At 41.3% G+C, this 25,318-nt stretch overlaps 1 protein-coding gene across 1 annotated transcript in view; it reads right to left on the bottom strand.

Moving 5' to 3' along the window:
• crb2a (crumbs cell polarity complex component 2a) overlaps positions 1-24,109 on the bottom strand; it is a 30,374-nt gene extending 6,265 nt beyond the window's left edge. Inside the window, exons 1-9 of the mRNA XM_084383332.1 lie at positions 23,905-24,109; positions 9,686-10,378; positions 8,790-8,985; positions 7,521-7,660; positions 6,200-6,370; positions 5,993-6,106; positions 4,931-5,884; positions 2,066-2,640; positions 917-1,082 (exon numbers count right to left, since the gene is read on the bottom strand). Coding sequence (XP_084239458.1) covers positions 917-1,082; positions 2,066-2,640; positions 4,931-5,884; positions 5,993-6,106; positions 6,200-6,370; positions 7,521-7,660; positions 8,790-8,985; positions 9,686-10,378; positions 23,905-23,971 — 3,076 coding nt within the window. The 5' untranslated portion in view covers positions 23,972-24,109. The remainder of the gene's footprint in view (positions 1-916; positions 1,083-2,065; positions 2,641-4,930; positions 5,885-5,992; positions 6,107-6,199; positions 6,371-7,520; positions 7,661-8,789; positions 8,986-9,685; positions 10,379-23,904) is intronic.
• Positions 24,110-25,318: the final 1,209 nt, after the last annotated feature.

Genomic DNA, 25,318 nt, shown 5'->3' with positions numbered 1-25,318 from the left:
AGTATGCACCAACGTTTTCTCTCCAGATGTGATACCTCAACTCAGGGTATCTTCTGACCCAGAGTAATGATCTGATACCATATGTAGGCTGTTTACTGTGGTGTTTATAAGTCAGTGGGATTGCTGTGGCACTAAAAACTGTTTAATAATCACTCCTAGTACTCCTCCTGATACAATCCAGAGGAGTCCTAACCTGTAAGGAGCTGCAGAAGATGGTTTGTCAGGCAGAGTTTTGGAAACTCTTCATGACAATGAGATTATTAAAGATAAGTTACTTTTATGACTGACTACGTGCCGGATGCAGAGGAGAGCCCTTTTCTCTCAGACACCAATGTCCTCACAGTGATCCAGAGTTTTGGAACAGGAACGCGTACGTATCTGTGCTACAGTAAAGATTCTGTCAGAAGCCGGACTTCAGCAGGTAGTAATCAAACTCTGACTGCACCCATAGCTCCTCATAAAGATGCTGTGCATATGGGCAGATTGACACTATGGATGAACATAGGAGGGTTTAGTTTACTTCATGACTGCTTCTCTGAGGTAAGAGTGTTTTTACCGGTCGTTCTGACGCAAGTGCAAATATGAAAAAATATATTTATTATCTACAGGTGTGTGAACTGCATTCATGACAAGGAATCCCAGTTTTACTGGTGTACTGTATATTCCTGGGAAGTAATCATTCTAAAATCACAGTAAAACATTCAACTGTGTGTCCAAAAATGTACCCTTTATACTAATACTACTTATTATTATTGTTTGCATGCTGCTTATACAGTAACACTCTTCACAATTAAATAGATAGAGTATTTCAAAGTCAGTCAAGACAGCTAATCTGATGTAATGTCACTAGTATTACCTAAAAAATATGACTCATTTATTACTAAGCACAGTTATAAAATGGTGCAGATGTTCTTACATTCATATCCATCATGAAGGTCCACACAAAGGCCGCCATTGACACAGGGATCACTGACGCACCACACACGTGTTTCACAGGTCTTCCCAGTGTATTCCTCCGGACACGAACACGTGAAATCGTTGAATGTGATGGTGCATTCTCCTCCATTTTGACAGGGCTCCATCTGCAGAGGGAAGCAGTGGGATGTGATATAATCACGACACAACAAACTCAGACAGCAAACACTTTGAAAACTGCAAAGCTTGAACATGTTAGAATGGGAGAACTTCCACCATCGCTGGCCTTGTAGCCGCACAGATGAAAAGGAAATTAAGTCTAAATGAGGTATTTTTAGCATATCACATGGAGCATAGTGCAGTGTTCATTCAGTTAGAGCTGATTTATATGTAACTTCCCCGGCTCATTTATCATCTGCGTGGCTACCAGTTGTAACATCCACTCATATCGACAGAGGTGTAGAATACAGTCATTATTCTACTGATACACTCCACCAACCCATCCAGTTTTTTGCTAAACTTTTGGTGATGTGATTTAGTATTTCAAGAATAACTCCACCAGTGTTACACATTAAACATCCTGTAACATAGCTACTGTTTGTTTTCTTCTGCCCTTTTAATGGGAAGCTGTGCAGAATTTTAACATGAAAACGGATATTGACTGTACGTATGGGTGATGCACAAAGATTAAGATGGCTGTTTAGATTGGAACCATTCCAACTAGCCAGTTACCTGGAGGAAGCATTCACCTCAGCATCACCTCATTTTGATGTAAATTCCAGTAATGATGGCTTTGCTGCCATTTTGTCACCTCTTGGTTGAGACTTAAAGTGAGAGTAATCACAGCTGCCAGAAAATCTATGTCTGAGTTAGAATTACAATAGTGAGGCTGTTTGTAAGTTCATGTGGGACTGTAGGGAATGTATTTGGCTGACAGGAGCATAATTCTTAATATTTGTGTTCCCTCCCCAGGCAGTAATATTTGCTTTGGATTCTCCCTTTAATTTAGAAAAAATGTGGACTATAAATGGGCTAACTACAGCAGATCCCATCGTCAATGCAGTAAAGTAAAATGTGTTGCAGAAAGATTTTCTTCAACTGGGACAGTTATTGTGACAGTATAAGTGTTGGGAACAAGCAGATTTCCTACCTTGCAAGTATCATCACTAACACAGCCATTCTTTACATTTTCAGCATCGCTCGGTAAATACACTTCCTCCTCATCCGAGCTGTTCCAAGCATCCACATGCAGATGCACAGAGTCTAAACGAAAGTCCTGCAGGCAACCTTTGTAATGTCCTCCCCACACATCAGAGTCCAAGTCCCCTGGAAGTCCTCCAATGTAGGCCTGATCCCCACTGGTAACGTTCACTTCGGGGATCTCTCCGATTCCATAACGAAGGCCTGCATGTTCAAAGATCACCTGTCTGTGCTGGACTTCCACCTGTAGAAGCTGCTTCTCACCAGTGGTCACAAATATGGGAGCTGTCAGTGAGGCACTGTTAGGTAGAGAGCTGACAAACACCCTCCCCATCCCCAGGTAGATAGAAAAGTAGACCTCTCCCCCCTCCTCCTCCGTGGGCCTCCTCAGCTGGAACAGCAGCCCGTCTGGCTTTAATGACCTCAGGAAGAAGGACACGTTGAAGTTGCTCCCGTGGCCCTTACCTACATCATAGGCACTGAAACTCACTGTGTCCTCATGGCTGTATGTCCACGAAGGGAACTCTGTCAGGGGAGATATGGAAGCTTGGATTAATCACATGAACAGAACAGATTACAGTTAGTAATAGGACTTCAGTGGGAGGAATTCAATGCCAAACTTGTCAAAATCAAACAAATCAAAGTTGGTTTAATGTTGGAGTAGTAAACAGAGGTCAGTTAGTGCTGCAGCTTATCATACCTCACTTTTGTTTCTGGGTCCTGTCATAAGGACAGGAGCTGTCATCACTCACAAAGTGCCATACCTTTTTTGCCAAACATAGATTGTGAAGTCATGAACAAACAAACCAAATATTCTAAATAGAACAGAACATCACTGGTACCATCTACAGAGCATCAGGGACATCAGTGGAGTGAGATGTCTGCACAGAGCCCAAAGATACTAAAAGCCAAGACCCACCCAGCCACAGTCTGTTCACCCTGCTGCCATCTGACAACAGATACAGAAGTGTCTGCTGCTGTACCACCAGACTACAGAGCAAATTAATTCCTGACTGTGAGACTCCTGAACTCATCCTGAACACTCCATTTTATAAAATAGGTGTAGCAGGACTCAAATGACTCAAACATTGTTTGTTTTTTAAACCCTTGTGATTTAAAAAATGACAAGAAGTTTAACTTTACCTTTAATTATCAAAGTAACCAATCATTAAAGTAGTAGAGATTGTCTGCGATACTCTGCCACGATCCCTCTCTGGCTTCCCATCTGCAAACCATGCCAGTTATATTTGATGGAGCACATTGCTCAGGACTGAACCTGGATCTCTGTGGCGACAGGTTTAACCCACTCTGGCTACCCCAAAACATCTGTGAAAGTCACTTTATATGGTTTTAATTTCTCTACATCGCTTACATCTGTAACTACAACTAAATAAACAAACTCTCTTTGTTTTCATGACTGAATAAACAAACTGACCTTAAAACTCCATAGTGCTGCTTTTAGATTAATGCAATTAAATTACAAAGGGAAACACTGTATGTTTTACTCCACTACATGCATTTGACAGCTGACACTCTGTAATGTTCTGTAATCACACAGGCGTTTGACTGATTAGACCTATAGTCAGGTGTATGCTGGTGGAGCTTTGTTGGGTTTTACATGATCTTGCCAGGCTTCAACCTATACGCTTGTCACAGAGCACACAGTGATTAAAGTAATCAGCATTCTATGAGGAACTACTGGCGGCTACAGGAGCGGTCTGGGCGTGACAACCAGTGAGAGAAGCGACTGTTTGTTTGATAACAACAATGGCGCCTCTGCGAGATGTTAGCAAAGATGCTGCTATGGCATCAGCTATGTCTGAATTGGAGAGTTTATTTAAAGAACAGCACTGAAGGCTTTTCTCGATGGAAAACATGGTTTCGTTCTTCTCTCAACAGCCTTCAGTAAGAGTTTGATTTACCAACTGGCTCTGCTCTGTACCTCTGCTCTGGTACCACTCTCCTACTGTAGATCTGATTGGTTGAAGTTCGCCAGTGATCGACACCGATAGATTGATGGTTTGTCCAATCAGCTGCCAATTTTAGGTTCCTGCACTTTTCCAAAAACTTTGTAGAGGTGCCTTTTTTTCCAACCATGTGGCACATTAGGTCAGCTGTTTGTGGCTCCAAGAAACATGACAGAAACTCTGTTGGGGTTTTTTTTTGGCCTTAATGGGAAAAACCTCGCTGCCACCTTATCAAAGGGCTGATTGGCTCCTAGTTTTGACCACAAACGGCATGTTTTGTAGATAATCTTAAGACTTTAGGCTATAGGTTTAATGTTGTTTAATGAAGATTTAAGCAACGAACTTATTCTTTTACCAACAGCATACTCTTTAACAATTTCAGTCTGGTTTCTGAGCTCACCGCAGCACAGAGACTGCTCTCTACTCAAAGTATTAGATGACTTGCTGTGCACGAACAGTTCAGACTCCTCAATTTTAATCCTCCTCTATTTTGGCTGTGCTCTTGATGTTTTAATTAACTGTCTGGAACAATGGGTTGGCATTAAGGGCTCAGCTTTAAAACGGTTCAGCTCCTACCCTCTGACAGAAGTTTGCTATATTAAAACGTCTCTACTGTTACCTATTTACGTGCTTCCTCAGGTCATATTATCCTTTACTATAACATTCATTTTCACTGCTACGTAGATGACACTGAACTTTCTGTCCCATTAGACCCAATTCAAGTAATTCAAGTCATATTTTTGATGCAGGGCTTTACACTGTGGTGTTGCTGAGGTTAAGTAAATTGTTTGGTTTGACAGGATTTGTCAAAATGTTTTAAAAATCTTGCTGGTGGTAAAAGTGCTTACCCTCTGAGCAGCTTTCACTATAGAAGGGGCGGTAGCAGTCACACTGATAGCTGGTCCACAGGTCCACACAGTGCCCATGTCCATTGCAGGGGTCAGATTCACACCATTCAGTCTTACTGCATCCGAGCACATGGCCTTGGTCTTCTGGAAGTGTTTGGGGTAGGATAGGCTTAGAGTCGATCATCAGGTCTTCCATACATCCAATGAAGCTTGCACCACTCAAAGAGTTCTCTAACAGCTCCTTTGGTGCTCCACCAACATAAATCTGAGTGAAGGCTTCAGAGGGCTGGAAAGGTGGTTCATCAGCACCACTGTCTGTAACTCTGCATCCATCCCTGTCACAGCCAGGGCCTTTCAGAATCAGAACCAGTCCGTCATTATCTACAAACACATGAGCATCTCGCCAGTCTCCATCACTAACCAAACCAGGAAATCTTACATCCATTTCAGAGTCCTCAGAAAAGGCTTTTGCATGAAGGCCACCATTCACAATCTCCAGGAGGAGGTGGTTGTCCACATCCCCTCTGTAAAAGAGCAACATATTGGGTATAGTTGTCCGGAAACGTAGCTGTACTCCAAAACCGTGGTGAGCATGGTGCTCAACCTCCCTCCTGGTCCTTTCTTCTAGATCAACCTGGATGTGAATGAATCCAGGTGTGGAGAAGGAGAACGTTGTTCTTGTGGAGCAGTGCTCATCATAGAAGCCATGAGGGCACAAGCATGTATGACCGTGTTCTCCACCCTCCAGCCACGGGTGGCAGGTAGCTCCATTCTGACATTCATGGTCCACACAGCCATAGAGTTTCACATCACAGTGATCTCCTCCCCAAGGAAGTTCACCTGGCTCCGCCTCAGGACAGTGGCAGGTGTAGGACGCCCTGCCGTCTTCACACCAGCCTCCATTCTGACAGGGCTGACTCTCACATTCATCAATGTTCACTTCACACAGCTCACCTGGTGGGAGACCACACAAAGGGTTACATATGGCTGTGGATGACTTCTATTCTTAAATCTAACATGTAACAGATGCTTCTGTCCAGTTATTACAAGGTGAATACTCACCTAGAAATCCAACAGAGCATGTACAGGTGTAGCCATTGATCTTGTCGTTACAAGAGCCTCCATTCTGGCAGGGTTCAGACTCACACTCATCGATGTCGACAGAGCAGTTCTCTCCTGTAATGTGAAATAAATCCAAAGATTGTCAGACGATGAAAAAAGGCGTGACAACTGATACTTTTACTGATTGATTTCTTTAGTATTAATGACCTGCAAACCCTGGCTGACACTGGCAGATGTATCCAGCTGCATCTGCAAAGCTGAGCTCCCAGTCCAGCTCCCAGTGAGACGGATCTGAACGCTCGAAACACTCCCCACCGTTCTCACAGGGCTGCTCAGCGCACTCATCGATGTCAATCTCACAGTTTGGTCCTTCATAACCTGAAGAGAGCAAGACAGAAAATGTAGCTTGAGCTGTTATATTCACACTGAACACACTAACATGTAGAAAGTCTGAGATACGTGTCTCAGATCAGTAGCAAGACTTTTTTCACAGTTGGGATACTTTAAGTAGCGCTCAGAGAACGGAGCATTATTTAAACTTATCACATAAGGATTTAGGAAGATTTTAATTTTTTTTAAATGTGTACACTTGTTACATGCATTAGTTAGTCTGTGGTCTCACTTATAAAACCCTGCGGAGAATCCACACTAAATGTTTGCATGCGTACAAATGATGAGATGTACTTAAGGCAAAAAATATTCTGATGTATAAAACCTGGTGTGTGCCCAACAATGCACAATTTCCTATTATAAATCCAGGATCAACTTGGAAATGTGCACAAATGTATCAGCCCCTTATCTCGCCCTCTCAACACCCACATTTTACCATATATGCTCAATGCAAAGCACTTTATGAATGTTAATGCATGGAAATGAGCTGCTGATCAAAGGTTCTTTGAAGTAAATTATGACCACAACCAAGAGGAAAACGAAGAAACTCTGTCATAGTAAAACAGGTGTTTGTGGGTGTATTTATATGTTTACAGGATCAGACTGACTGCTTCACACCCGCCAGAGTGATCGCAACAATCAGTGGTATCCCTCACAGTGGGATGTCATTTCAACATGGAAGTTTGATAGGTGAACACTTTTTCTTAACTTTTGTTACGATCAACTTGCATTATGATCAGGACCGTCAATGAGCATATAGAGTGTAACGCTTGTGTGAGAGCTGTCACTTACTTTATACTTTTAAAATACACACTGTTATCTTGAATTTCTAAAACCAAAGATGATAATATGATAATAATAATAACAACCATTGCGTGGGAAGTGGCGTGCGCCTCTCTCAGGCCCCATTTTGAGCATACGCACTGTTTTTTAAATGAAATCCCTGATGATTTCACCAGTTTTGTGTCTCAGTGTGAGTTCTACATGATGTGTGTGTATTTAACTGTGGTTTGTGAAAACCTACAGCTACAAGTGATCCGGGCTCACACAGAGAGCAGCCTCATCAGCTAACTTCACAACCTTTGTAGATCTGTGTGATGGTACAGAACTGTTTGGTGTGTAGCATGTAGTTCAGTACCTGGCCAGCAGAGGCAGGTGTATCCTTTGACTCCCTCTACACATGTGGCAGCATGCTGACAGGGATCAGAGGCACACTCAAGGATGTCCACTTCACAGTAGTCACCCTCATATCCAGTGTCGCTGCAGTCACACTCATAGCTGCAAGACACACAGATGAGTTGTTATACAGCAGAATATCAAAATGCTACAATGAGCGATAACCACCCTGCTGATTTCTGCCATTTCCTCTAAAAAGAAAGTGTGAACATGCCCTCAGCTGGGATACAATCTATTGATGTATTGCTTGAGTGACCACCACTTATGAACTTACCGCTTATGAAGGAGTGGCTGCTAATACTTAATGCTGACTCCAGAAAACCCCAAAGTCCAGTCAATTTTCACTTCTAATGTGTGTCTGCTGATTTTAAGTTATATTTAAGGAGTTATTTAGAAGAAATATTTTTGGGCATGTTTGACTCTTGCGGGAAGTTGTCGTTGTTAAAAATTATTGTATGTAATACCAGAAAATATGTAGAGAGCCAGGTATGAGTCTACCGTCTGCTCTAGTGTCCACGGCCATTATGGCGTATATCAGTCAATGTTAGGAGTAAACAGACTAGAGGACACAGCTCTACTTGAATTCAGGGCTTTTCTTGTTGGCCTGGTGTTAAGTTACTCTTTAAGATAAAGTAAAAATGGTTAATCTGCTATTTTTGGACACTCCTGGAAGATCCTTCTCTGAAGATTGTGACATTAATGGTATAATATAGCACTCGAGTGTTGCTCTCTGAAAATCACACTACATTTGACATTAAAGGAGCACTCTGTAGTCTCTGTTGAAGAAATATTAATGAGCAGAGAAAGATCTTCATTGGCTGATTATTTTCTGCCTAAACAAACTAAATAATCAAACTCTCTTTGTTTTCATGACTGAATAAACAAACTGACCTTAAAGGACAACACAATTAATACTGTTTTACTTTGTTTATATGTGGCGGACCCTGCCACCTTTCTAGCTTCAAACAGTGTTCTGGGACCTTATTTTCCTCTGAGAACAGCTTGTTTATTCACTTATGGAGAAAGTTTGTATTATTACCTCATTAATATTGTAAATATTAAATTCTGAGTTTGGCCAGGTGAGATAATGATAGAGGGAACATCTGACGGAGCAGCACATGGCCACCGGACCCCCACCCTGCATACCCTACACAGGTACATGTCTTCATTTCATTCACAATCACTGTTGTAGCTCCCACAGACAGTACAACCATTTCTAGGTTCGGCCTACCTGTTCACCATGTCATGACAGACAGCTCCATTCTGGCAGGGCTCACTGGCACACTCATCGACATCAAGCTCACAGTCGATGCCGTCGAACCCGGGAAGACACTCACAGGAGTACATGCCGATCAGGTCATGACAGGTGGCTCCGTTGTGGCAGGGGCCGGACTCACACTCATCTATTTCAGTTTCACAGTTGACTCCTGGTGAGGACGGGAACATTAGGAAGCAGGGGGAGAGAAGTACGAAAGCAATGATGATGATGATGATGAAAGGTGAATTGTCATATCTGGTAGATGTACTCTTGTATTTACTCAAATGATCAGTCACATTTCAACCACATTGAACTGCCCAAATGCCTACATCAGTGTGTCTATTCTGGTCTGCAGATACCTGTGATGGTAACAGCCTTTCTTTACATTCTCTAAACAAACTGATAGAGTGAGTGGGGAATGCAGGAGTGCTGATCTGACCCCACCACTAACAGATAACATGAAGCTCCTCTGACACAGAGCAGAGTCATGGAAGGAGTGTAAGAAAAGCAAGACGGGAGTGTTTTCTCTCACTCACTGCACAGAGACTTTATCTGAACCAGTGATAAGAAGCCTGACTAAGAACATCTTACTGTGCACTTAAAATACTCCTCGTGCCCAGTTTATCAGGAACAAGACACTTTGGAATTAACAAATGATGGTGAGGAAAACAAGAAGTAGAAAAACCTCTAGAAGAACACATAAATGTTGACAGGAAGCAGAAAGTCCTTGTCTCACTGCTGATGTGTTCTTAGAGGAGATGATTCATGATGACACAGGAGCAGCTTCATTCACAGCTTTCAACAAGAGCAAACAGTTATGTAGGAGGCGTGTGTGTGTGTGTGTGTGTGTGTGTGACTTTCGGATGTACCTGCAAAGCCCACCAGGCACTCACACTCGTAGTGGTCCTTCTCATTGATGCAGGTGGCGTTGTTCTCACAGGGCCGTGAAGCACACTCGTTGATGTCGATCTCACAGTTATAGCCCTGAAAACCAGGCACACAGAAGCAGTGGAACTCTGCCACTCCGTCTATACAGATAGCTCCGTTCTGACAGGGCTCTGATGAACACTCGTTCACATCTTCCTCACAGGTCATCCCCTCAAACCCTGGTGCACAGAGGCATCCGAAGCCCTCTGGTCGTAACACACAAGTCCCATTGTTCCTGCAGGGCTCATCGATGCAGTCAGTCACATGAGTCCTGCAGTCCTGTCCTCCGTACCCGGCAGGACATCTGCAGAAGTATCCGTTCAGCTGGTCCACACACAGAGAGCGGGGCTCGGAGCACGGGTTGCTCTGACACTCGTCCACCTCCTCTGTGCAGTTATCTCCCGTTAGTCCGTCGGGGCAGATGCAGTGGTACTCTGTGGTGCCAGGGGTGCTGGTGCAGTTTTCACACGGATCAAAGGAGCAGGCATCATAGAGTTCATCACAGTGTTTGCCCATGTACCGGACTCCCTCTCTGGTACAGATACACGCGTAATCATCCATGGTGTCCACACAAGAAGCTCCATTCTGGCAGGGTGCAGACAAACATTTGTCTGATGTGGCTGAGCACAAGATTCCTGGAAAACAAAGGATTCATTAATGCACGTTAATATCTTCTGGTTCCCATCCCACACCTGCAGCATGTCATTAAGGTCAACATTGTGCCGCATCAGATCTGATTCCTGCATGTTCTACACTGTTCCTCAAAGTAAAGTTTACTCAGATTCAAATCATTTGACATTTTCAGTAATATTTGTTTGGAATGTTTTAGTATTTGCAATTTCTAGAAAAGTGCAGCACAGATTCTGTCGTGGAAACATTTATTTCAATTGTTCCTTTAGTTTCAGTTTTCTAACCTATATTACTTGTAGGGAAGCCAAGAACGACCGTGCTTGCAATTCTTTTTATAATTTGTTATCTCAAGATCACAAGAAAAGAAAAGCTGTCATTTGTTGATTAATATTTATTGGTGAAAGCTATTTTTCAGAATATTTTAAACAAATTATGCTTTAGAAAAGTGGTGGGGACATGTCTCCAGCGTCCTCAATATAAATGACACCCAGCTCGATTATCTCATTATCTTGAGATAACAATGTTTTACTTGAGATAATGTAATAAGTAACTTGTGAAATCAATATATTGGCATAAAAAAGACTGATTGCAAACACGGCCGTTCTAGACTTCCGTACTGCTCACATAATGACACTTTGGTTCATGTCAGGACAGTTACATGAGTAACAGGATGCTCCTGGGACAATATTTAAATGTCTGCATTTAGCAGCAACAAACAAGTGGATGAACTGAAATGTGTGACTGAAATAGGTCACCTGCTTTTAAACCTGTTACACTTATTCATTGTGACATTGCCTCTAATCTTCTCTCACTTCACTTGAACAGACAGACTGTGGGGGAGTCCTGGCACTGATGTTCAGACGTAGAAGTGTTAAATCCTTACATATACTGTACAACTAAACCCAACCACACAAGTCCAGCATCTGCTTTGTTTAAGTGTGAATTATTCCTTCCTACACCTCAAAACAAGTTCAGTTCCATTCAGTCCTATCTAACTGGAGGGGAGCTACAGGCTTTTAAACTCTGTGTGGGAGTGTCCTTACAGTCTGGGATGAAGTTGGTTCTGCTGGACAGAGTTCTGTCCTGTACTGTGGCCTACGACATTACTTATCACCCACCTACAACGCAGTACTGAGTTCCCTCGCTACACCTGGGCTCACCTAGCCCTAGCAACCCACATGAAGGCTGGTTGGTCCAATGTCACACAGAGTTTAAAAGCCTGCAACTCCTCTCCAGTTAGTTAGAACTGAAGAAGCCTCTTGGATGAGAGGTGAAACATCTTCAAGAAACTGAAACAAGTCCAGTTGCCTACGATACTTCACCTAGAATTACCATGACCTGGATGACTGAGAACCCTCATCCACAATTTTTCAGTCCAAGACATTCTCTGAACTGAAAGGCTGCACCAGCGACTCTTTGCTGTTTTATTAATGATTTATATATTAATGCTGTAAAATATGAACACAAAGAAAGACTGATTGGGGATTCCAGCACTTTGTTTTAAATATCCTCCATGACTCTGGACAAGACACTGTAGGAAGTAAACAAAAAAGTCATGGACATACCTCCTGTAATATCTGACCTTAAGTTTTCAAGTATCTATTTGAAGGTTGTTGTTGCTTTTATGTATTTCTCCCTTTAAGGCCTCTTATATTCATTTTGTGGCTTATTTATTTTATGATGACGTGTCAGTTAACCTCTGGGTGCAGGACAAATATGACTGGTTGAGATTCAGACAAAAGCTTCATCAAAAGTTATCATTTATTTATTTGTTTAATTTGTTTCAACAAACTAAACCGGTGTCCTTTAATATTAATTGGTAATATTTTTGATCATGTCTGTGCAGAGGAGTGTCAGTGGCAGGAAGCTCTGGACAAGAGTTACCTATGCCACCTATTCCTTTTCCAAATTCATTTCACAAATGTAAAGCTGGAGTTGGTAAGACTGTAGAAACCAGTAAGAGCAAGCAAGTATCCAACTGAAAAAATCCCACCCCCTCCACCCACACACTGCCTGCTCACACAACGCTGCCCCCTAGCTCTCACTTGCCAGCTGGGAGATGTGTTAGCGGCTAGTTCGCTATATTCCTTGAGCTCTCTTAGCTTTGTTTGTCTTCTAAATACATAAACAATTAACTGTTATATGCCACAATCATACACCAGTAAAAGAGCTGTCATGAACCTACAGCAGTATGAAAAGCCCACCCTGTCTGACAGTTACTCATTACTGCTGGAGGTGTGTGCTTTGTGCCTCTGGGTTGGTGGCTGAATGACGGTCTGTCACTGCCATTGCTGCTTAATCGTTCTTGGCTGGGGCTGTGTGCTTTGTGCTACTGAGTTAGGCTGAATTAAATGATGGGCAATTTGATGTGGATCCTGCATCTGGTGAGCTTAAATTATGGTAAGCAGTTACGGGTGCATATAAAGTGATACTACACAGTTTTGAGTGGAGTTATGTGCCCTACAGAGTGCCATTCTAGTTGGTCTTGAGGCACTGTTGATGAACACTGGGCCCGCCCAGCAGGCCGTTCCTTCTGTGAGATAAATAATTATGTTTCTAGTCGCAATTAGCTTGTAGCCAGTGCAAATAATGACTGTATTGTGCAGTATCCTCCATGAATAGCCACTCTCAATTTGTGGGGCTGTTCCATATGTTGCCTCACAAAGTGGATGTGAATATATGAAGGGGGGGTCGGGGGCAGGGTACTTTAGTGAGGATTTACAATACATAGCTGTGTCCCCTCACCAGTCAATGCCATGAGGTCTCTGTGGAATCAGTCCACATTCCTTTTATTAGGCAAATCTCAACTCCCTGTCCAAAATAACCCCATCCACCACTCCCAGCCTCCCTACCCCCAACACTTTGATCAGTGTCCCGTTTCCAAATTCTCACTGAAGTGGAAGATATTAACAGTGAAGGGAGTTATGGAGGGGAAGAATAGGGGGGCAGAGAGAGATAGAGGGAGAATATTTAATGAGATACATCAGTTACTTGTTTTACTTGTTGCGAAAGTTTCCCCTCATTAGGTTTTCATGAACAAGAGAGAGAAAAGCAGAAGATTTTACACATTTTGAGTATTTGTTTTCCTTTGACCCTTTCAGAAGACCAGTATCTGTTTGGTTCTCCTGTAATTACAGGCAGAGGTGTTCAGAGCACGAGTGAAGAGATACTGATAAAAACATGAATCATGATTTGGTTGAATAACCCTTATCACTGAGGTGTAATAGACTTCATAGTCTAAGATTAAATGCAGTCAATTCCAACTAAAGACAAAGTCAGTTCAAAACCATCTGTATTATTTCTAAAGATCAGCTCAAAGGACTCAGTTATGTATTACACCAACAATCATTCAGGACAATCTGTTCAGTTAAAAGGCCCTAAAAAGGAACAGCTGCTTACTATGAGTGATAGAGTCCAACATCAATATACTCACTTCTGCAATTTTGGTCATTAACCAAATGTTCTGTATTTTGAGATTTGTTTCGTCTCTTCTCTGCTCAGTGGTTTGGTGTCAGCATAAGGAATCAGACTTGTGTCATTACAAAACAAGAGTCTGACAGAGAATAAAACCCGCTCAAGCAAAAAGATGTCATTGCAAAAGTAAAACTTACAACTTGCAAACAATGATTCATGTTATTGTATAAACTGTTGGTCTTTTCACCTATCTGATCATTTGTCCTTCACTTTTCAGGTCCCTCTGTTCTTCCTCACTGATCAGACTTCTGCCTTCACTGCATTGCCTGAATATTTGTTTGCAGTTCTTACAAAAACTTCTCATGTGCACAGGTTTTTTGTTTTCCTCTATATATTTGTTTTATTTCGTCCCACTATAGGATAAGGCTGGTTTTATTCTATTGTTATTCTTCTGGCCACGCATGGACAGTTTTAGGCTCTTATAAGGGATGCTCAAGCACACTTTAATTTCATCTCAGCAACTCTAAAAGAATAAAGATAATATTTCACATCTTACTCTGTAAATTGAGGATTTATTTGGACCAAACCAGATGTGATTGTGGAAAGACCAAGCAAGACTGTTTTGTTGAATTTTATTTCATTTGTGTCAAGTTTGAATGAAGTTTGTTTTACAGTGAGTTAAGATGGCAGCTAAGCTCATCTTAGTTCACTTAAAGACAGAAACTTGAATTCAGACGGTACACAATTGTATTTTTCTGTTTAGTAAGGAAAATAAGTGTGAAAACATTTCCTTTCTTGTGAGTGTACTATGTTGACTTATAAGACATATTACTTAATGATAAGTAGTGAACTGGCTACTTTAACATTGCCTAGCTGAAACTAGTGCAGCTATCAGACTCTTGCTGTACAAAGTGGTATTATGAGACAGGAAGGGCCGGGGCTAGCTGGTTAGCATGCTAACTTCAGCAGACATCTCTGAAACAAATCATAGACGTCTTCGACATAACGTGTTGTTTCTTCACACTCGGTTGATAAAGTTAGTGTTACACATTTTAAACTAAAATCTAAAATTAGTTTAGACCAAAACCTTTAAGACGACATTGCTTTTGCATCAGTGAGTTTTATTTTTTCTGCTAAAACATCCGCCTACAAATGATAAACTCTATATATTATACTTATCTTTGTTTGATATTTACGGACGTTTGATTATTTTGACACCAATCTGATTCCATATGGCAGGGCTCTGTTGGAAAAACATGATGTCAGACATTTCTGTGCACCACTCAGGATTTAGCAACATTTAAGTCAGAATATAAGATCAGTTAGTTTAGGAGAAGTCTGGTAATATTTTTCCTCTGGTCAACAAATCTTATGACAAACCAACAATGCATGTGTCGAGCGGAAGCAGAGAAGGTGGACCCAAACGTACGAGAAGGCAGGCAGGAAGATGGTTGGATGAAGTGTATTTCAGGTTAAGGCAACATGAGGAACAGGCAAACACTGAACAACACTGACTGACCAAAAGACTTAAATACAAGCTACATTAATGAGGGGATGAGATGCAGGTGGAGTGAGGTGGAGAAACACAGGTGAGGGTAATTAATGGAAAAACATTACAAAAAGGGGAGGGACTGGTAGGCTGGAAAAACACTGGGAAGAGGGGAGAGCTAATGCAGGAGATGCAGTGCAGGTGTGGAGGGAAGGCAGACTGGGGAGGAACCTCAGAACAGGAGGGAAAACTAAAAACTCTGGAAAAAGGACAAAAGACAACACAAAAACCTAGAAAACACACAACACACATATAGTGGAACTACAATAAAAGGACCATGACAGCATGTATCCTACAAACAAGTATTGCGTGTCTATTCAAAGCTCATATATCTTATTCTTCTGTGCCATCAGTCATCATCATTGTGCATATTTACACGCTAATCCAGGAGGAAAAGAGTGAGAGAGAAACTCCACAGCAGTGTCTTCTGCTGCAGACCACACCTACAGACTGACTCTACTTCTCTCTCTGCTTACTCTGAGCAGCATTAATGGGAATGAATTACAATATAATACATTTGAATATATTTCTGTGTGTTTCCTCTCAATAAGATGTCAAACCTATTTATTTGTGAGGTGCTTTTAAAGATTTACATCTTCAGCAGGAACCTATGGGCTCGGAGCTGAGTGCCACAGTAGAGAAGTCAGAAAGTATTGAGAGAAGGACTAACACATTGTTGGTTTGGATCTTTTCATGGGATAAAACATATTAAAATATATAAGCTTTATCCTATAACGGGTCTGCCAGGTGGAGGCAGCTTTAACACTGTGGCCCGGTGTCACCCTTTTGAAGCAGAAGGTTGTTGTCATCTTCAATTCTGGTTGAGGTGTGTCCTTCCCGCCGTTCGACTGTTACAGATTACAGTGGGCTGCAGGAGAGTGTCAGCCACCTGTGGACTAGAAGAGTCCCAGGTGGCTGTCGAGGGTTTCCAGATTAGATTAAAGTCACCTTAATGTAAGAAGGAGAGCAGGATAAACATGTTCATTTACTGAGGTGATCCTTTGCTTGCACTATAAGAAACTTAACTCGAGTGCTGTTGGGTCAAACAACGGTATTTCAATCATGTGCCATGAAGAGGCGAGAGTATTCAGACCATATGCTAATTCTACTACTACTAATTCTTGATCAGCTCCTTTTTCCTGCAACATGCTGACTGTTTGTTACACAGTTCACTGTTTAAACGCTTCAGTGTAATGTATGCAAATGATCCCTCATTTGAAAGCTAATGCTAGACATGAGTGGACTGTCCTGCATATCGCCAGTTTATGTTTAAAGACAGTATTTTTTTAATTCTCACATTTTGCGATATCTGTATGTGGAAACTAGAATGCTATGGTTATGTAAAGATTGTATTTATGATGAATAAACAAACAAAAGGTTAGAATATGGTAAGGCAACAATAACACTTAGGAAAAGTAAGTAAAGGCAAGGGACAGACAAGTACTATCACTCTATTACTGTACTGTATACTTGTACTCTATGCCATCTCAGGAGCAAATATTGTACTTTCTACTCCACTATATTTGTTTAACAGTTTTAGTTACTTGTTACTTGTCAGATGACAATTTTTCATCACCCTCCTGTCCAGCTAAAACCATGTATTTCCAAGATCTGTAATTTTACATCTCTAAATTTCCAAATTAAAGGATGAAGTGTTCCTTGTACACCATGTACAACAGTAGCCTGTGTGAAGGAGTTAAAATGAGCTCCACCATAAACATCTACAGCAGTAACTTTTACTTGTAGTTGAGTATTTTCACAATGTGGTACTGAAAGGATCTGAATACTTCTTCCACCACCGAAGGAGGATTGTGGTCACAGTTATTAAAAGGCAAAGCTCTAATCGCAGGTCTACTTCCAGTACTGAATGTAACTGTCCAGTATGTTATGATCCTGTATTAATCATTTAATTCTAATGATGCTGTACGTCCAACTTAATTATGTGAAAGCAGAGCTTGGCCTGGATACTGTTTGGTGCACCTGAACTACATGTCAGGATCAAGTTTGACCCAGACCTGAAATTAGAAAATGAGAGTAGTACAATCTTAAAAAGTTTTCACTAAAATTTTCTGGGATACTTATTTAACAGGGTCTGGTTTTGTGTGTAATTAGATGTGTGATATTGTCTGTCACTTAATTATCTCATTATCTCTCTCTCCGCCCGTCACCGCACCTTCCCCCTCTTTTTGATCCCCATCCCACCTTCTCCTTTTCCACCCCCCACTTCTACTATTCATCCTACTTTCCCTCCCCCTCTTTCACCCCGCAGGTTTGATGGCCTCCCTGACCTACAGAGCCTTTCCATGTTGTAATCCCTCTGGCCTCTTTGGGCCAATCCCCTTGCTCCTCTAATCTCCTGGTGGCAGGATACCTGCACAGATTACAGCTTCAAGCTCCAACCTCCAACCTCCACCATGTGTCTGTCACCTACTCTGTCGCCATTCTCTCTCACATGCTGTTCTTCTTCTGTTACTTTGACCTCACATTTCACCAACTTCCCAGACTCAAACCCTCATGAAATGTGGCACACTTGTCAGGAATGCCATGATTTGGTAGCACAGGAATAACACTCCCATTTGGGTGGTCCCAACATAACATTTTACAGTCTGAAAAAATGTATTTCACCTGTGCTATTTGATATGGATTCACAAAACTTTATGTAAAACTGATTATGGCTGTAGATTAGAAATGAGTTCATGATTCTGTTGCTCCTGTTAACATGCTGCAGTTATCTGATGTGTTATGTAGAACAAAGTTTAATTAGAGTAACTGATGCAGTGCCAATATTAAAGAAGTACAGTGAGCATAGCCATCACAATTTGGTCTCCAGTTTGGTTTATGATCGCACTTACAATCCATGTACAGTATGTACAAACAACAGTAAAAGAGTAGTTCAACATTTTACAAATGACACTGATTAGCTTTTTTTTTTTTAAATACGAGATAAGCAGAGCGACATGCTAAAAGCAGTGGTGGAAGAAGTAGTTATCCATTCAGGGCCATGGGGGTCTGGAGCTGAACCCAGCTGACATTGGGCAAGCAGCAGGATACCTTCAGACAGGTTGCCAGATAATCACAAGGCTACTAGTAGAAGTCGTCCATTAAAATTTTAAATAAGAATTCCTAAATAATTGCCTTCATCATTTTCTGCCTCGAGGTAAGAAATGCACATCACAGACAGCCATGTGACTGATGGACAGAGGTCAAGAGGCAGGTATCTATTTTCACATTTTATTGCATAATGAAAAGGCCCAGGCCTTCAGGTGTGCTGCTAGGAGAAAAGAGCAGGTCAGAGGAAGACGGGTGTAGTGACAGCCCACATTTCTTCATCCTGCCGTCAGCTGGACTGAGTAGTTTTAACATGTTTCTCGTTTTATGTTCCAAAATGCAAATGTTACTTTTTGTTAGTGTTTGTAATGTGTCTGGTCAGAACATGTTGGTTTATATGCATTTTAATTGTGTTTTTTGTGTTGGTTTATAGTTTTAGTAAAGTCTGGTTATATGCACATTACATAGGTGCAAGGCTATCAGGAAAGCATGTGAATGAAAAGAATCAGGTCACACCTGATGAATATCCAAGAGTGATCGACACGTTGTCTTTATTTAACTTCTGTGGCATTTAGTAAGTGTGCAGGCGTGACCGTCCTGCCATTTATTGGTTTGAACCATTAGTGAGGCGGCTGTTACATGTCTGTGGTAAATGTCAGTAAAGACAACATCGCTGAGAGCTATCACCTGTCACTTATTCTGTGCTGCAGTGTGTGTAGATGTATTATGTGTGATAGCTAGCTAACAACATAGCAATTAAGCTCATGCTAGATAACAATAACAACAGATCTGTACCAGTTGCATGATACGCAGTTCTTTTCATACTACAACGAAAGGGTTCGCATCTGTCTGACGTTCCATGCATACTTGGCTCCTAATCTGCATGCCATTCCAGTTGGCAATACACCAAAAAATCAACAAGAAGCATGCCCACTGAGAAAGAAAATGGCGACCTCAGGACAACAAGGAAAGCTCCTGTGTTTCCTGAACAACAAGAACAAGGCAAAAAGAGAAAATATAGTGTGTATGTGTGTTCATAAGAACAGGGCCAGGGACAGGGAGTATAGTAGTACATTGGTGAAAGAGATGAGAGGCATCGACCTGCTATACGTAGAGTCCATGCAAGTACAAATATCGGGATAGGTGTGGATGTCTGCGTAAGGGTTTGTGCGAACCCTTGTGGACATGGGCACCGCATCCCCAAAAAGGCTAAAGCCAGCCCTGGTTGCAGCTGCTGTTGGAGCTTATTTAGATCACTTTATATACCATACGTTCCAACAACTGTCAAGTACAATTGTTATGTAACTTTGAAGAGAGTATACAAGTGAGGTACCTGATAAAGTATCATGTGTAGCTGTAATGGGTCATAGACGTACAACATCCTCATGTTTGAGCCACATTTTGAGGGTAAAAGAATATGCTTTTTGACAGAAATTTGGAAAAGGGGACCTTCTACATGAGTCAAGATAAAAAGCAGTTCACTGTATTTTGGAGCATGAACCCAGACATACGCACACAGATTGTCACACACAACACTGTAGCGGGCCATGGTAATCCACAGAATACACACAAGGTTGATCCTGACTGTTCAGACACCTGTACGTACCAGACCTGACAGAGAGGACACAGATCAGACAATGACAGCAGGAGGACAGATGTCTCATTCACCTGACCCAGCTCCACTTAATACAGTCACAATCTGAGCACCCTGAGTGTTTAAGAAGCAGGCCTTAGTCCTCTCTCGCTCCTCTTGTTAACTCTCCCTGCCATCAGCTGTTTAATAATGCCCTTAAAAAGTTCACAGCTCAGTTCACATGTAGCCCAACACATTCTGTAGACACACACACACACACACACACACACACACACACACACACACACACACACAGAACCACCTTTCTCTTCCACGCTACACACACATACAAGCTGAGCAATCTATCTGTGAGACTCATTCCAACTCTCTGTGATATCATCCTTTAATCTGTAATAATCTGTGTTTGTCTCTGACCTCCGTCTCAGGCAGATTAGCAGCTAATCATTTTTTTTATTTTCTGGAAAAGAAAGTTCCATTCCTACACTCCCATTTATGGGGACTTGATAAAAGAATGTTTAAAATGTTGTCCAACCCAACCAGATTAAATCAAATTATTGTTTTCTGTGTAATTGCAAATACCTTTAGTTTGCTCATTGCTCAATATCTTAAAATGCTGCAGATTGTTTTAGCCCCATCTGAATTATGAACATCTGGGTCCATCTTGTTTTTTTAAAGGTCCAGTGCGAAGGATTAACAGAAATCCACAGAATTTTACAGAAATTAAATTTAATAATCATAATTATGTTTTCATTAGTATGTAATCACCTGAAATTAAGAATCACTGTGTTACTAAAAACTACAGAGATAGCAGGTCCTCTTCCACAGTCCAACATGTTGCCCCACCGTGTTTCTACAGTAGCCCAGAACGGACAAACCAAACACTGGCTCCAGAGAGTGGCTTCATGCTTGAGCGTTGCAATATGCAACTTCACCTCTAGAAACAGGGCTTAAAATGTGCCAGATCCTGCCGGAACAGGATCCAGAACCTCTCTGACTGGGACCGGCACCTATTTGATAGGATCATGCACCTCCTTTGTCACTATCAAATAAATGTTATATGGTATTTAATGTTATCTTTCCTGTCCTTTTATTTCCCACAGAATTTTCTCAAAACTTACTTGTTTGCCTATTTTGGAGGCATTTTAAATCAGATTTTTATAAAAGAGGGGAGCTGTCATGCCACAGTGACGCACACCTGAAGCATTATTAAAACTTTGAGTTTTGCAGTTGCAGAGCCCTTCAACTGGTACCGGAGTATGAAAAAACATTGAGTTTTGTGCACAAAACGCAAGCTAAGCTGGGGTTTGTGGTTTATACATTTTAGCATCTAAATATTTTGGCATAAAATGACTGTAAACCCCACAAGTAAGTCGGCCTTGTGCTGTGAAATGATTAAATGGGTATGAAGGTTAATTTAAGATGGATGTGTGTGAGTTGGTGCAACGCTGTCAACAGCACTGAAATGGATCACAGGCAATCGAACAGATGGGCAGGCAGAAAGAACATGTCACCTAGTTTGGTTTCTTAACCTGCTGCTTTCTGTAATTGTTTGTAGATCTCTCAGATCTTCCCCCCATTGTGGCCGTCCACAAACAGAGAGGAGACGGGTCGACAGGGAGGTGAAGGGACAGTCGTCGAGAGCAAGAGGAGAGACAGCATGCAAGCAGTAAGGTAAATCAGCTGTTATTGTTCACCTCTCCCTGCTGATTCTGACTGATTACTGTGAATGCTCTGATTAATAAATGTGAATAAATAATGCTCAGTCTGTAACGACAGTTTTAGTTTTGTGTAGTTTTAACAGCTGGCCCCCAGATGTTGTCCACTGTGCTCCAGGCACTGTGGGTTTTTGATGCGTTCTCTGACTTTTCGCTGCACCTGACCCGCTGGAACAGAACCCTGTCTGTGTCCTGGGACCTTTGGATTTGCAAATTAAGCACCGCATAGAAGTCAGTAAATCCTAAACACTGGACCTTTAAAGATACAACAATCCACCAATCAGTAGTGTTTTCATTTCCCCTTATTTTTTATACCTTTCACCACCACCATCCCCTCCATTTCTGCACCAGTTTAACTTTATTTAAAAAATATATATAGAGAGAGATATTGGGACATTGTCATACCATGACTAGTGTGACTTTAGTGACGAGCTGAATTTGCTTCACAGTATTGACTTTAGTTTGGATCATGAGCATCACCTGCTTTTCTCTTTTCTATTAAAAATCAATACTAACCTGCCATGTTTGCTGTCTGACTCTGACTAACCTGATATCTTCATAGTCTTGAGAGTAGGACAGCATTCTACTATTGTTTCCACTCCACATTTTTCTCCTGGTCACATGCCTGCAAAACCTCTACCGACCCCCCCAAACATGACCCGGCCCACAGTTTGAGAACAATGAAATATTCATCCTTCAAACAACTTGAATGGCTCTCGTAAAGAGGGTTTTAGCTACTGAGTGTAGAGTCAAACAATGGAAATGCTAATATAGTAAAGTGTCCATGAGTTCTGAAATGTGGACCCCACAGACAACAGCATACTCCTGTCCGTCCATCTCAGAGCCCATGTCATAATATCATTTATTCACTCATGTTGGTTTTCAGTGCAGCCCTGTCTGAGGTTCATGGCCATTCAAGGCAGATATTTCTCTGGATTCTCTGAATCTTTTCATGATATTATTGATTGTAAATAGTGAAACCCTAAACTCCTTGCAATTATGAGCTGAGAAAAGTTGTTTTTAAGCGGTCGGACTATTTGCTCATGCAGGTTTTTTACCCGTGCTGAGCCTCGCTCCATCCTTTGCCTCTTTCATACCCAACCATGATACCTTCCCAGTCATTTGTTGCCCCATTCCCAACTTTTTTGGAATGTGTTGCAGATATAAACTTTGAAATTAGTGTACAAAAAAACATTTTTTTTGGAATGGGGCTCCACAATACAAAGAGTTACTATGTGTTGCTAACTGATGCAATGTTCAGAGAGAGAGAGAGAGAATTGAGACAATTCCTAGCCAAGAATCAACAAGTGTCCTGCCTGATGTAAAAATAACTTTACAAGACAAAATGTGAACTTTCTGGACGTTATGTGACCTCTTTCTGAACCTCCATTCACACACACAGACAGATATGAATGAGCTTCTCTCCGCTGATCTTATCCCTGTTTGCTCTGTTTGAGTATGCATGACTGAGGAGCACTGCCTCTGATTCTGACCCAGTCATGTGTCAAATCTAATAGAAACAGCTAGTAAAAACAGAAATAATGTTAAACAAAGCCACAAATTCTACCAGTAAGGATCAAATTATACACCAGCTACTACTGTTTAAGAATCCAATGGATGATTAAAATGTAATTATCTTCCAAATCCCCATGGTTTCTCAAGGTTGGAGAAACACTAGCCAATCCCCTCATCATTACTGTTGTGAGTGACAAAAGACAAACCGCCCCCCGTCTTGTCTCTGTGTATTTGAGTCTCCAAGTGGGAGCACAAACTAGTCCAATAAGCACCTCCCAAAAACCACTTGTGCACTGAGCAGCATCTCTGAGAGCACTGATGACATTCCTGAGACCTCCTCCTGTTAACTGTTAGATCGAGGAAAGTGAGAATCCTCATGAGTTCCTCTGCACTATCCCATAAATGATAAAATGTGAGCACTAATAGGTGTTTGTTAGTCAATAAGCACACAGTACAGGTGAAATAGCTCTTTGTGGGTATTTACATCATAATAAGAGCTCTTCCCAAGCAACCTGTTGCTTTCGCAGAAAAGGCTTAAACACTGGCTTCAAACAACAACAACGTTACCACACTGAATCTCAGGGAATTACACCCTGACGTGCCTCTCTGTACAATAGCATTAAGTTACAATTACACAGCCATGATCATGCAATAGGAACACCTCAAAATGTACTTTAACTGTCAACTGTTACTCACCCCACTTGAACATCATCATCGTCAGCAGCACTGTCTTTAGGTTCAGGTGAATTTTTCCCAGCTCCATGGTCAAACGACTGACCTGTGTCTGTACTAGACCACAAGGTAATATAGGGAAAAAAAGAAGAGACAAGTCTTAAAGTAGTGACATGCTGCTGTGTGGTGGAGAAGCTCCTCACTGTGTTTAGAGGCTGGCATGCGACACACTGCCCATGCTTGGCTACTAATGAGTGCAGCCCTGGACTCAAACAGACAGCCCTCCCTGCTCTGGACTCACAGAGTGTAATCAGCCATGAGAGCAGAGAGACGACACAAAAACATGAGCTGGATTAACACCTGCTAATGCTGATGCTAATTCTCTGAAGCCCTATTGAAGAGTGTTATTATAAGGGTGTAAGGACAAGAGACTAAAGAGAAAGCTCAAGCAAAATACAATATATTATCAAAACAACATATATACTGTTGAACTGTTAAAATAGTTAGAGGTGAGTTAGTTTGATTAGACTGGAGGGTTAGAGGACTCTTGGTTGAGTTTAGATGTAACTGACACTGTTACCCTTTGAATGGTCCCACACTCAGTTTCTTCTGGTACACATAACAAAACAAACTGATCACACTGTTCCTTTATAATGAGCTTCCAAAGTAAAGGGATGAAGTTTATGTGTAATGTTTAGCACAGATTTGAATCATGGTAAAAATGAAAAATAAATCCAGAACCCTCACATAATATGCAGCTCAGCTTCTCCAGATCTAACAAACCTGCTCATCTGTGTTTGGTTCTTTGGGGAACAAATCCTTAGTTTAAAGTATACAAGGCACAATCCTCAACACTTCATTAGTGATGTCAAGATTTCATTGTTTAAATCACTTTTTTTCAGTAATTGTATAAATAAAACCTTGTTGTGTATGCTGATTATTCTCTGCTAACAATACAGATTTTTAAAGGTAATCGTCATCGTGAACATCATACGTGAAATGCTCTTTTCAGTAACAGTCAGTCATCAGTTACACTTAACATTAATATATATATTATGACAATCAATTAAGAGCAGCTAAATCTACACTAGCTTATAGAATTTTAGTTTGATTGCATTTTAATGAAAAAGAAAAAAAAAGAATGAGAATATTCAGAAAATAAACATAAGTGGTGTGTAATATCTGGACATTCAATCACAACATACCTGGTTTAATTCCAGCTTTAACGGATGCCGTACCCCACACTGTCTAGCCTCGTCTGTCTGGCTCTATCGTGTCTATTATGTCCAAAAAATGTATCTAAAAAATACTTCAGACCTTAACTTCAAAATCATTACCTAGTTTCAACCCAGTTTCAAGTCTTTTAAAGTTCCTTTTCCTATAATACAGAAATAAATAGAAACCAATGGCTGATTTAAAGGTACAAACTAAAACTCAG

This window comes from Pagrus pagrus (assembly GCF_965226575.1).
Source record: "Pagrus pagrus genome assembly, chromosome: 19".
NCBI lineage: Eukaryota > Metazoa > Chordata > Actinopteri > Spariformes > Sparidae > Pagrus > Pagrus pagrus.
Note: the sequence above shows the minus strand (reverse complement) of the source record. Positions and strands in the feature narration are given on the sequence as shown.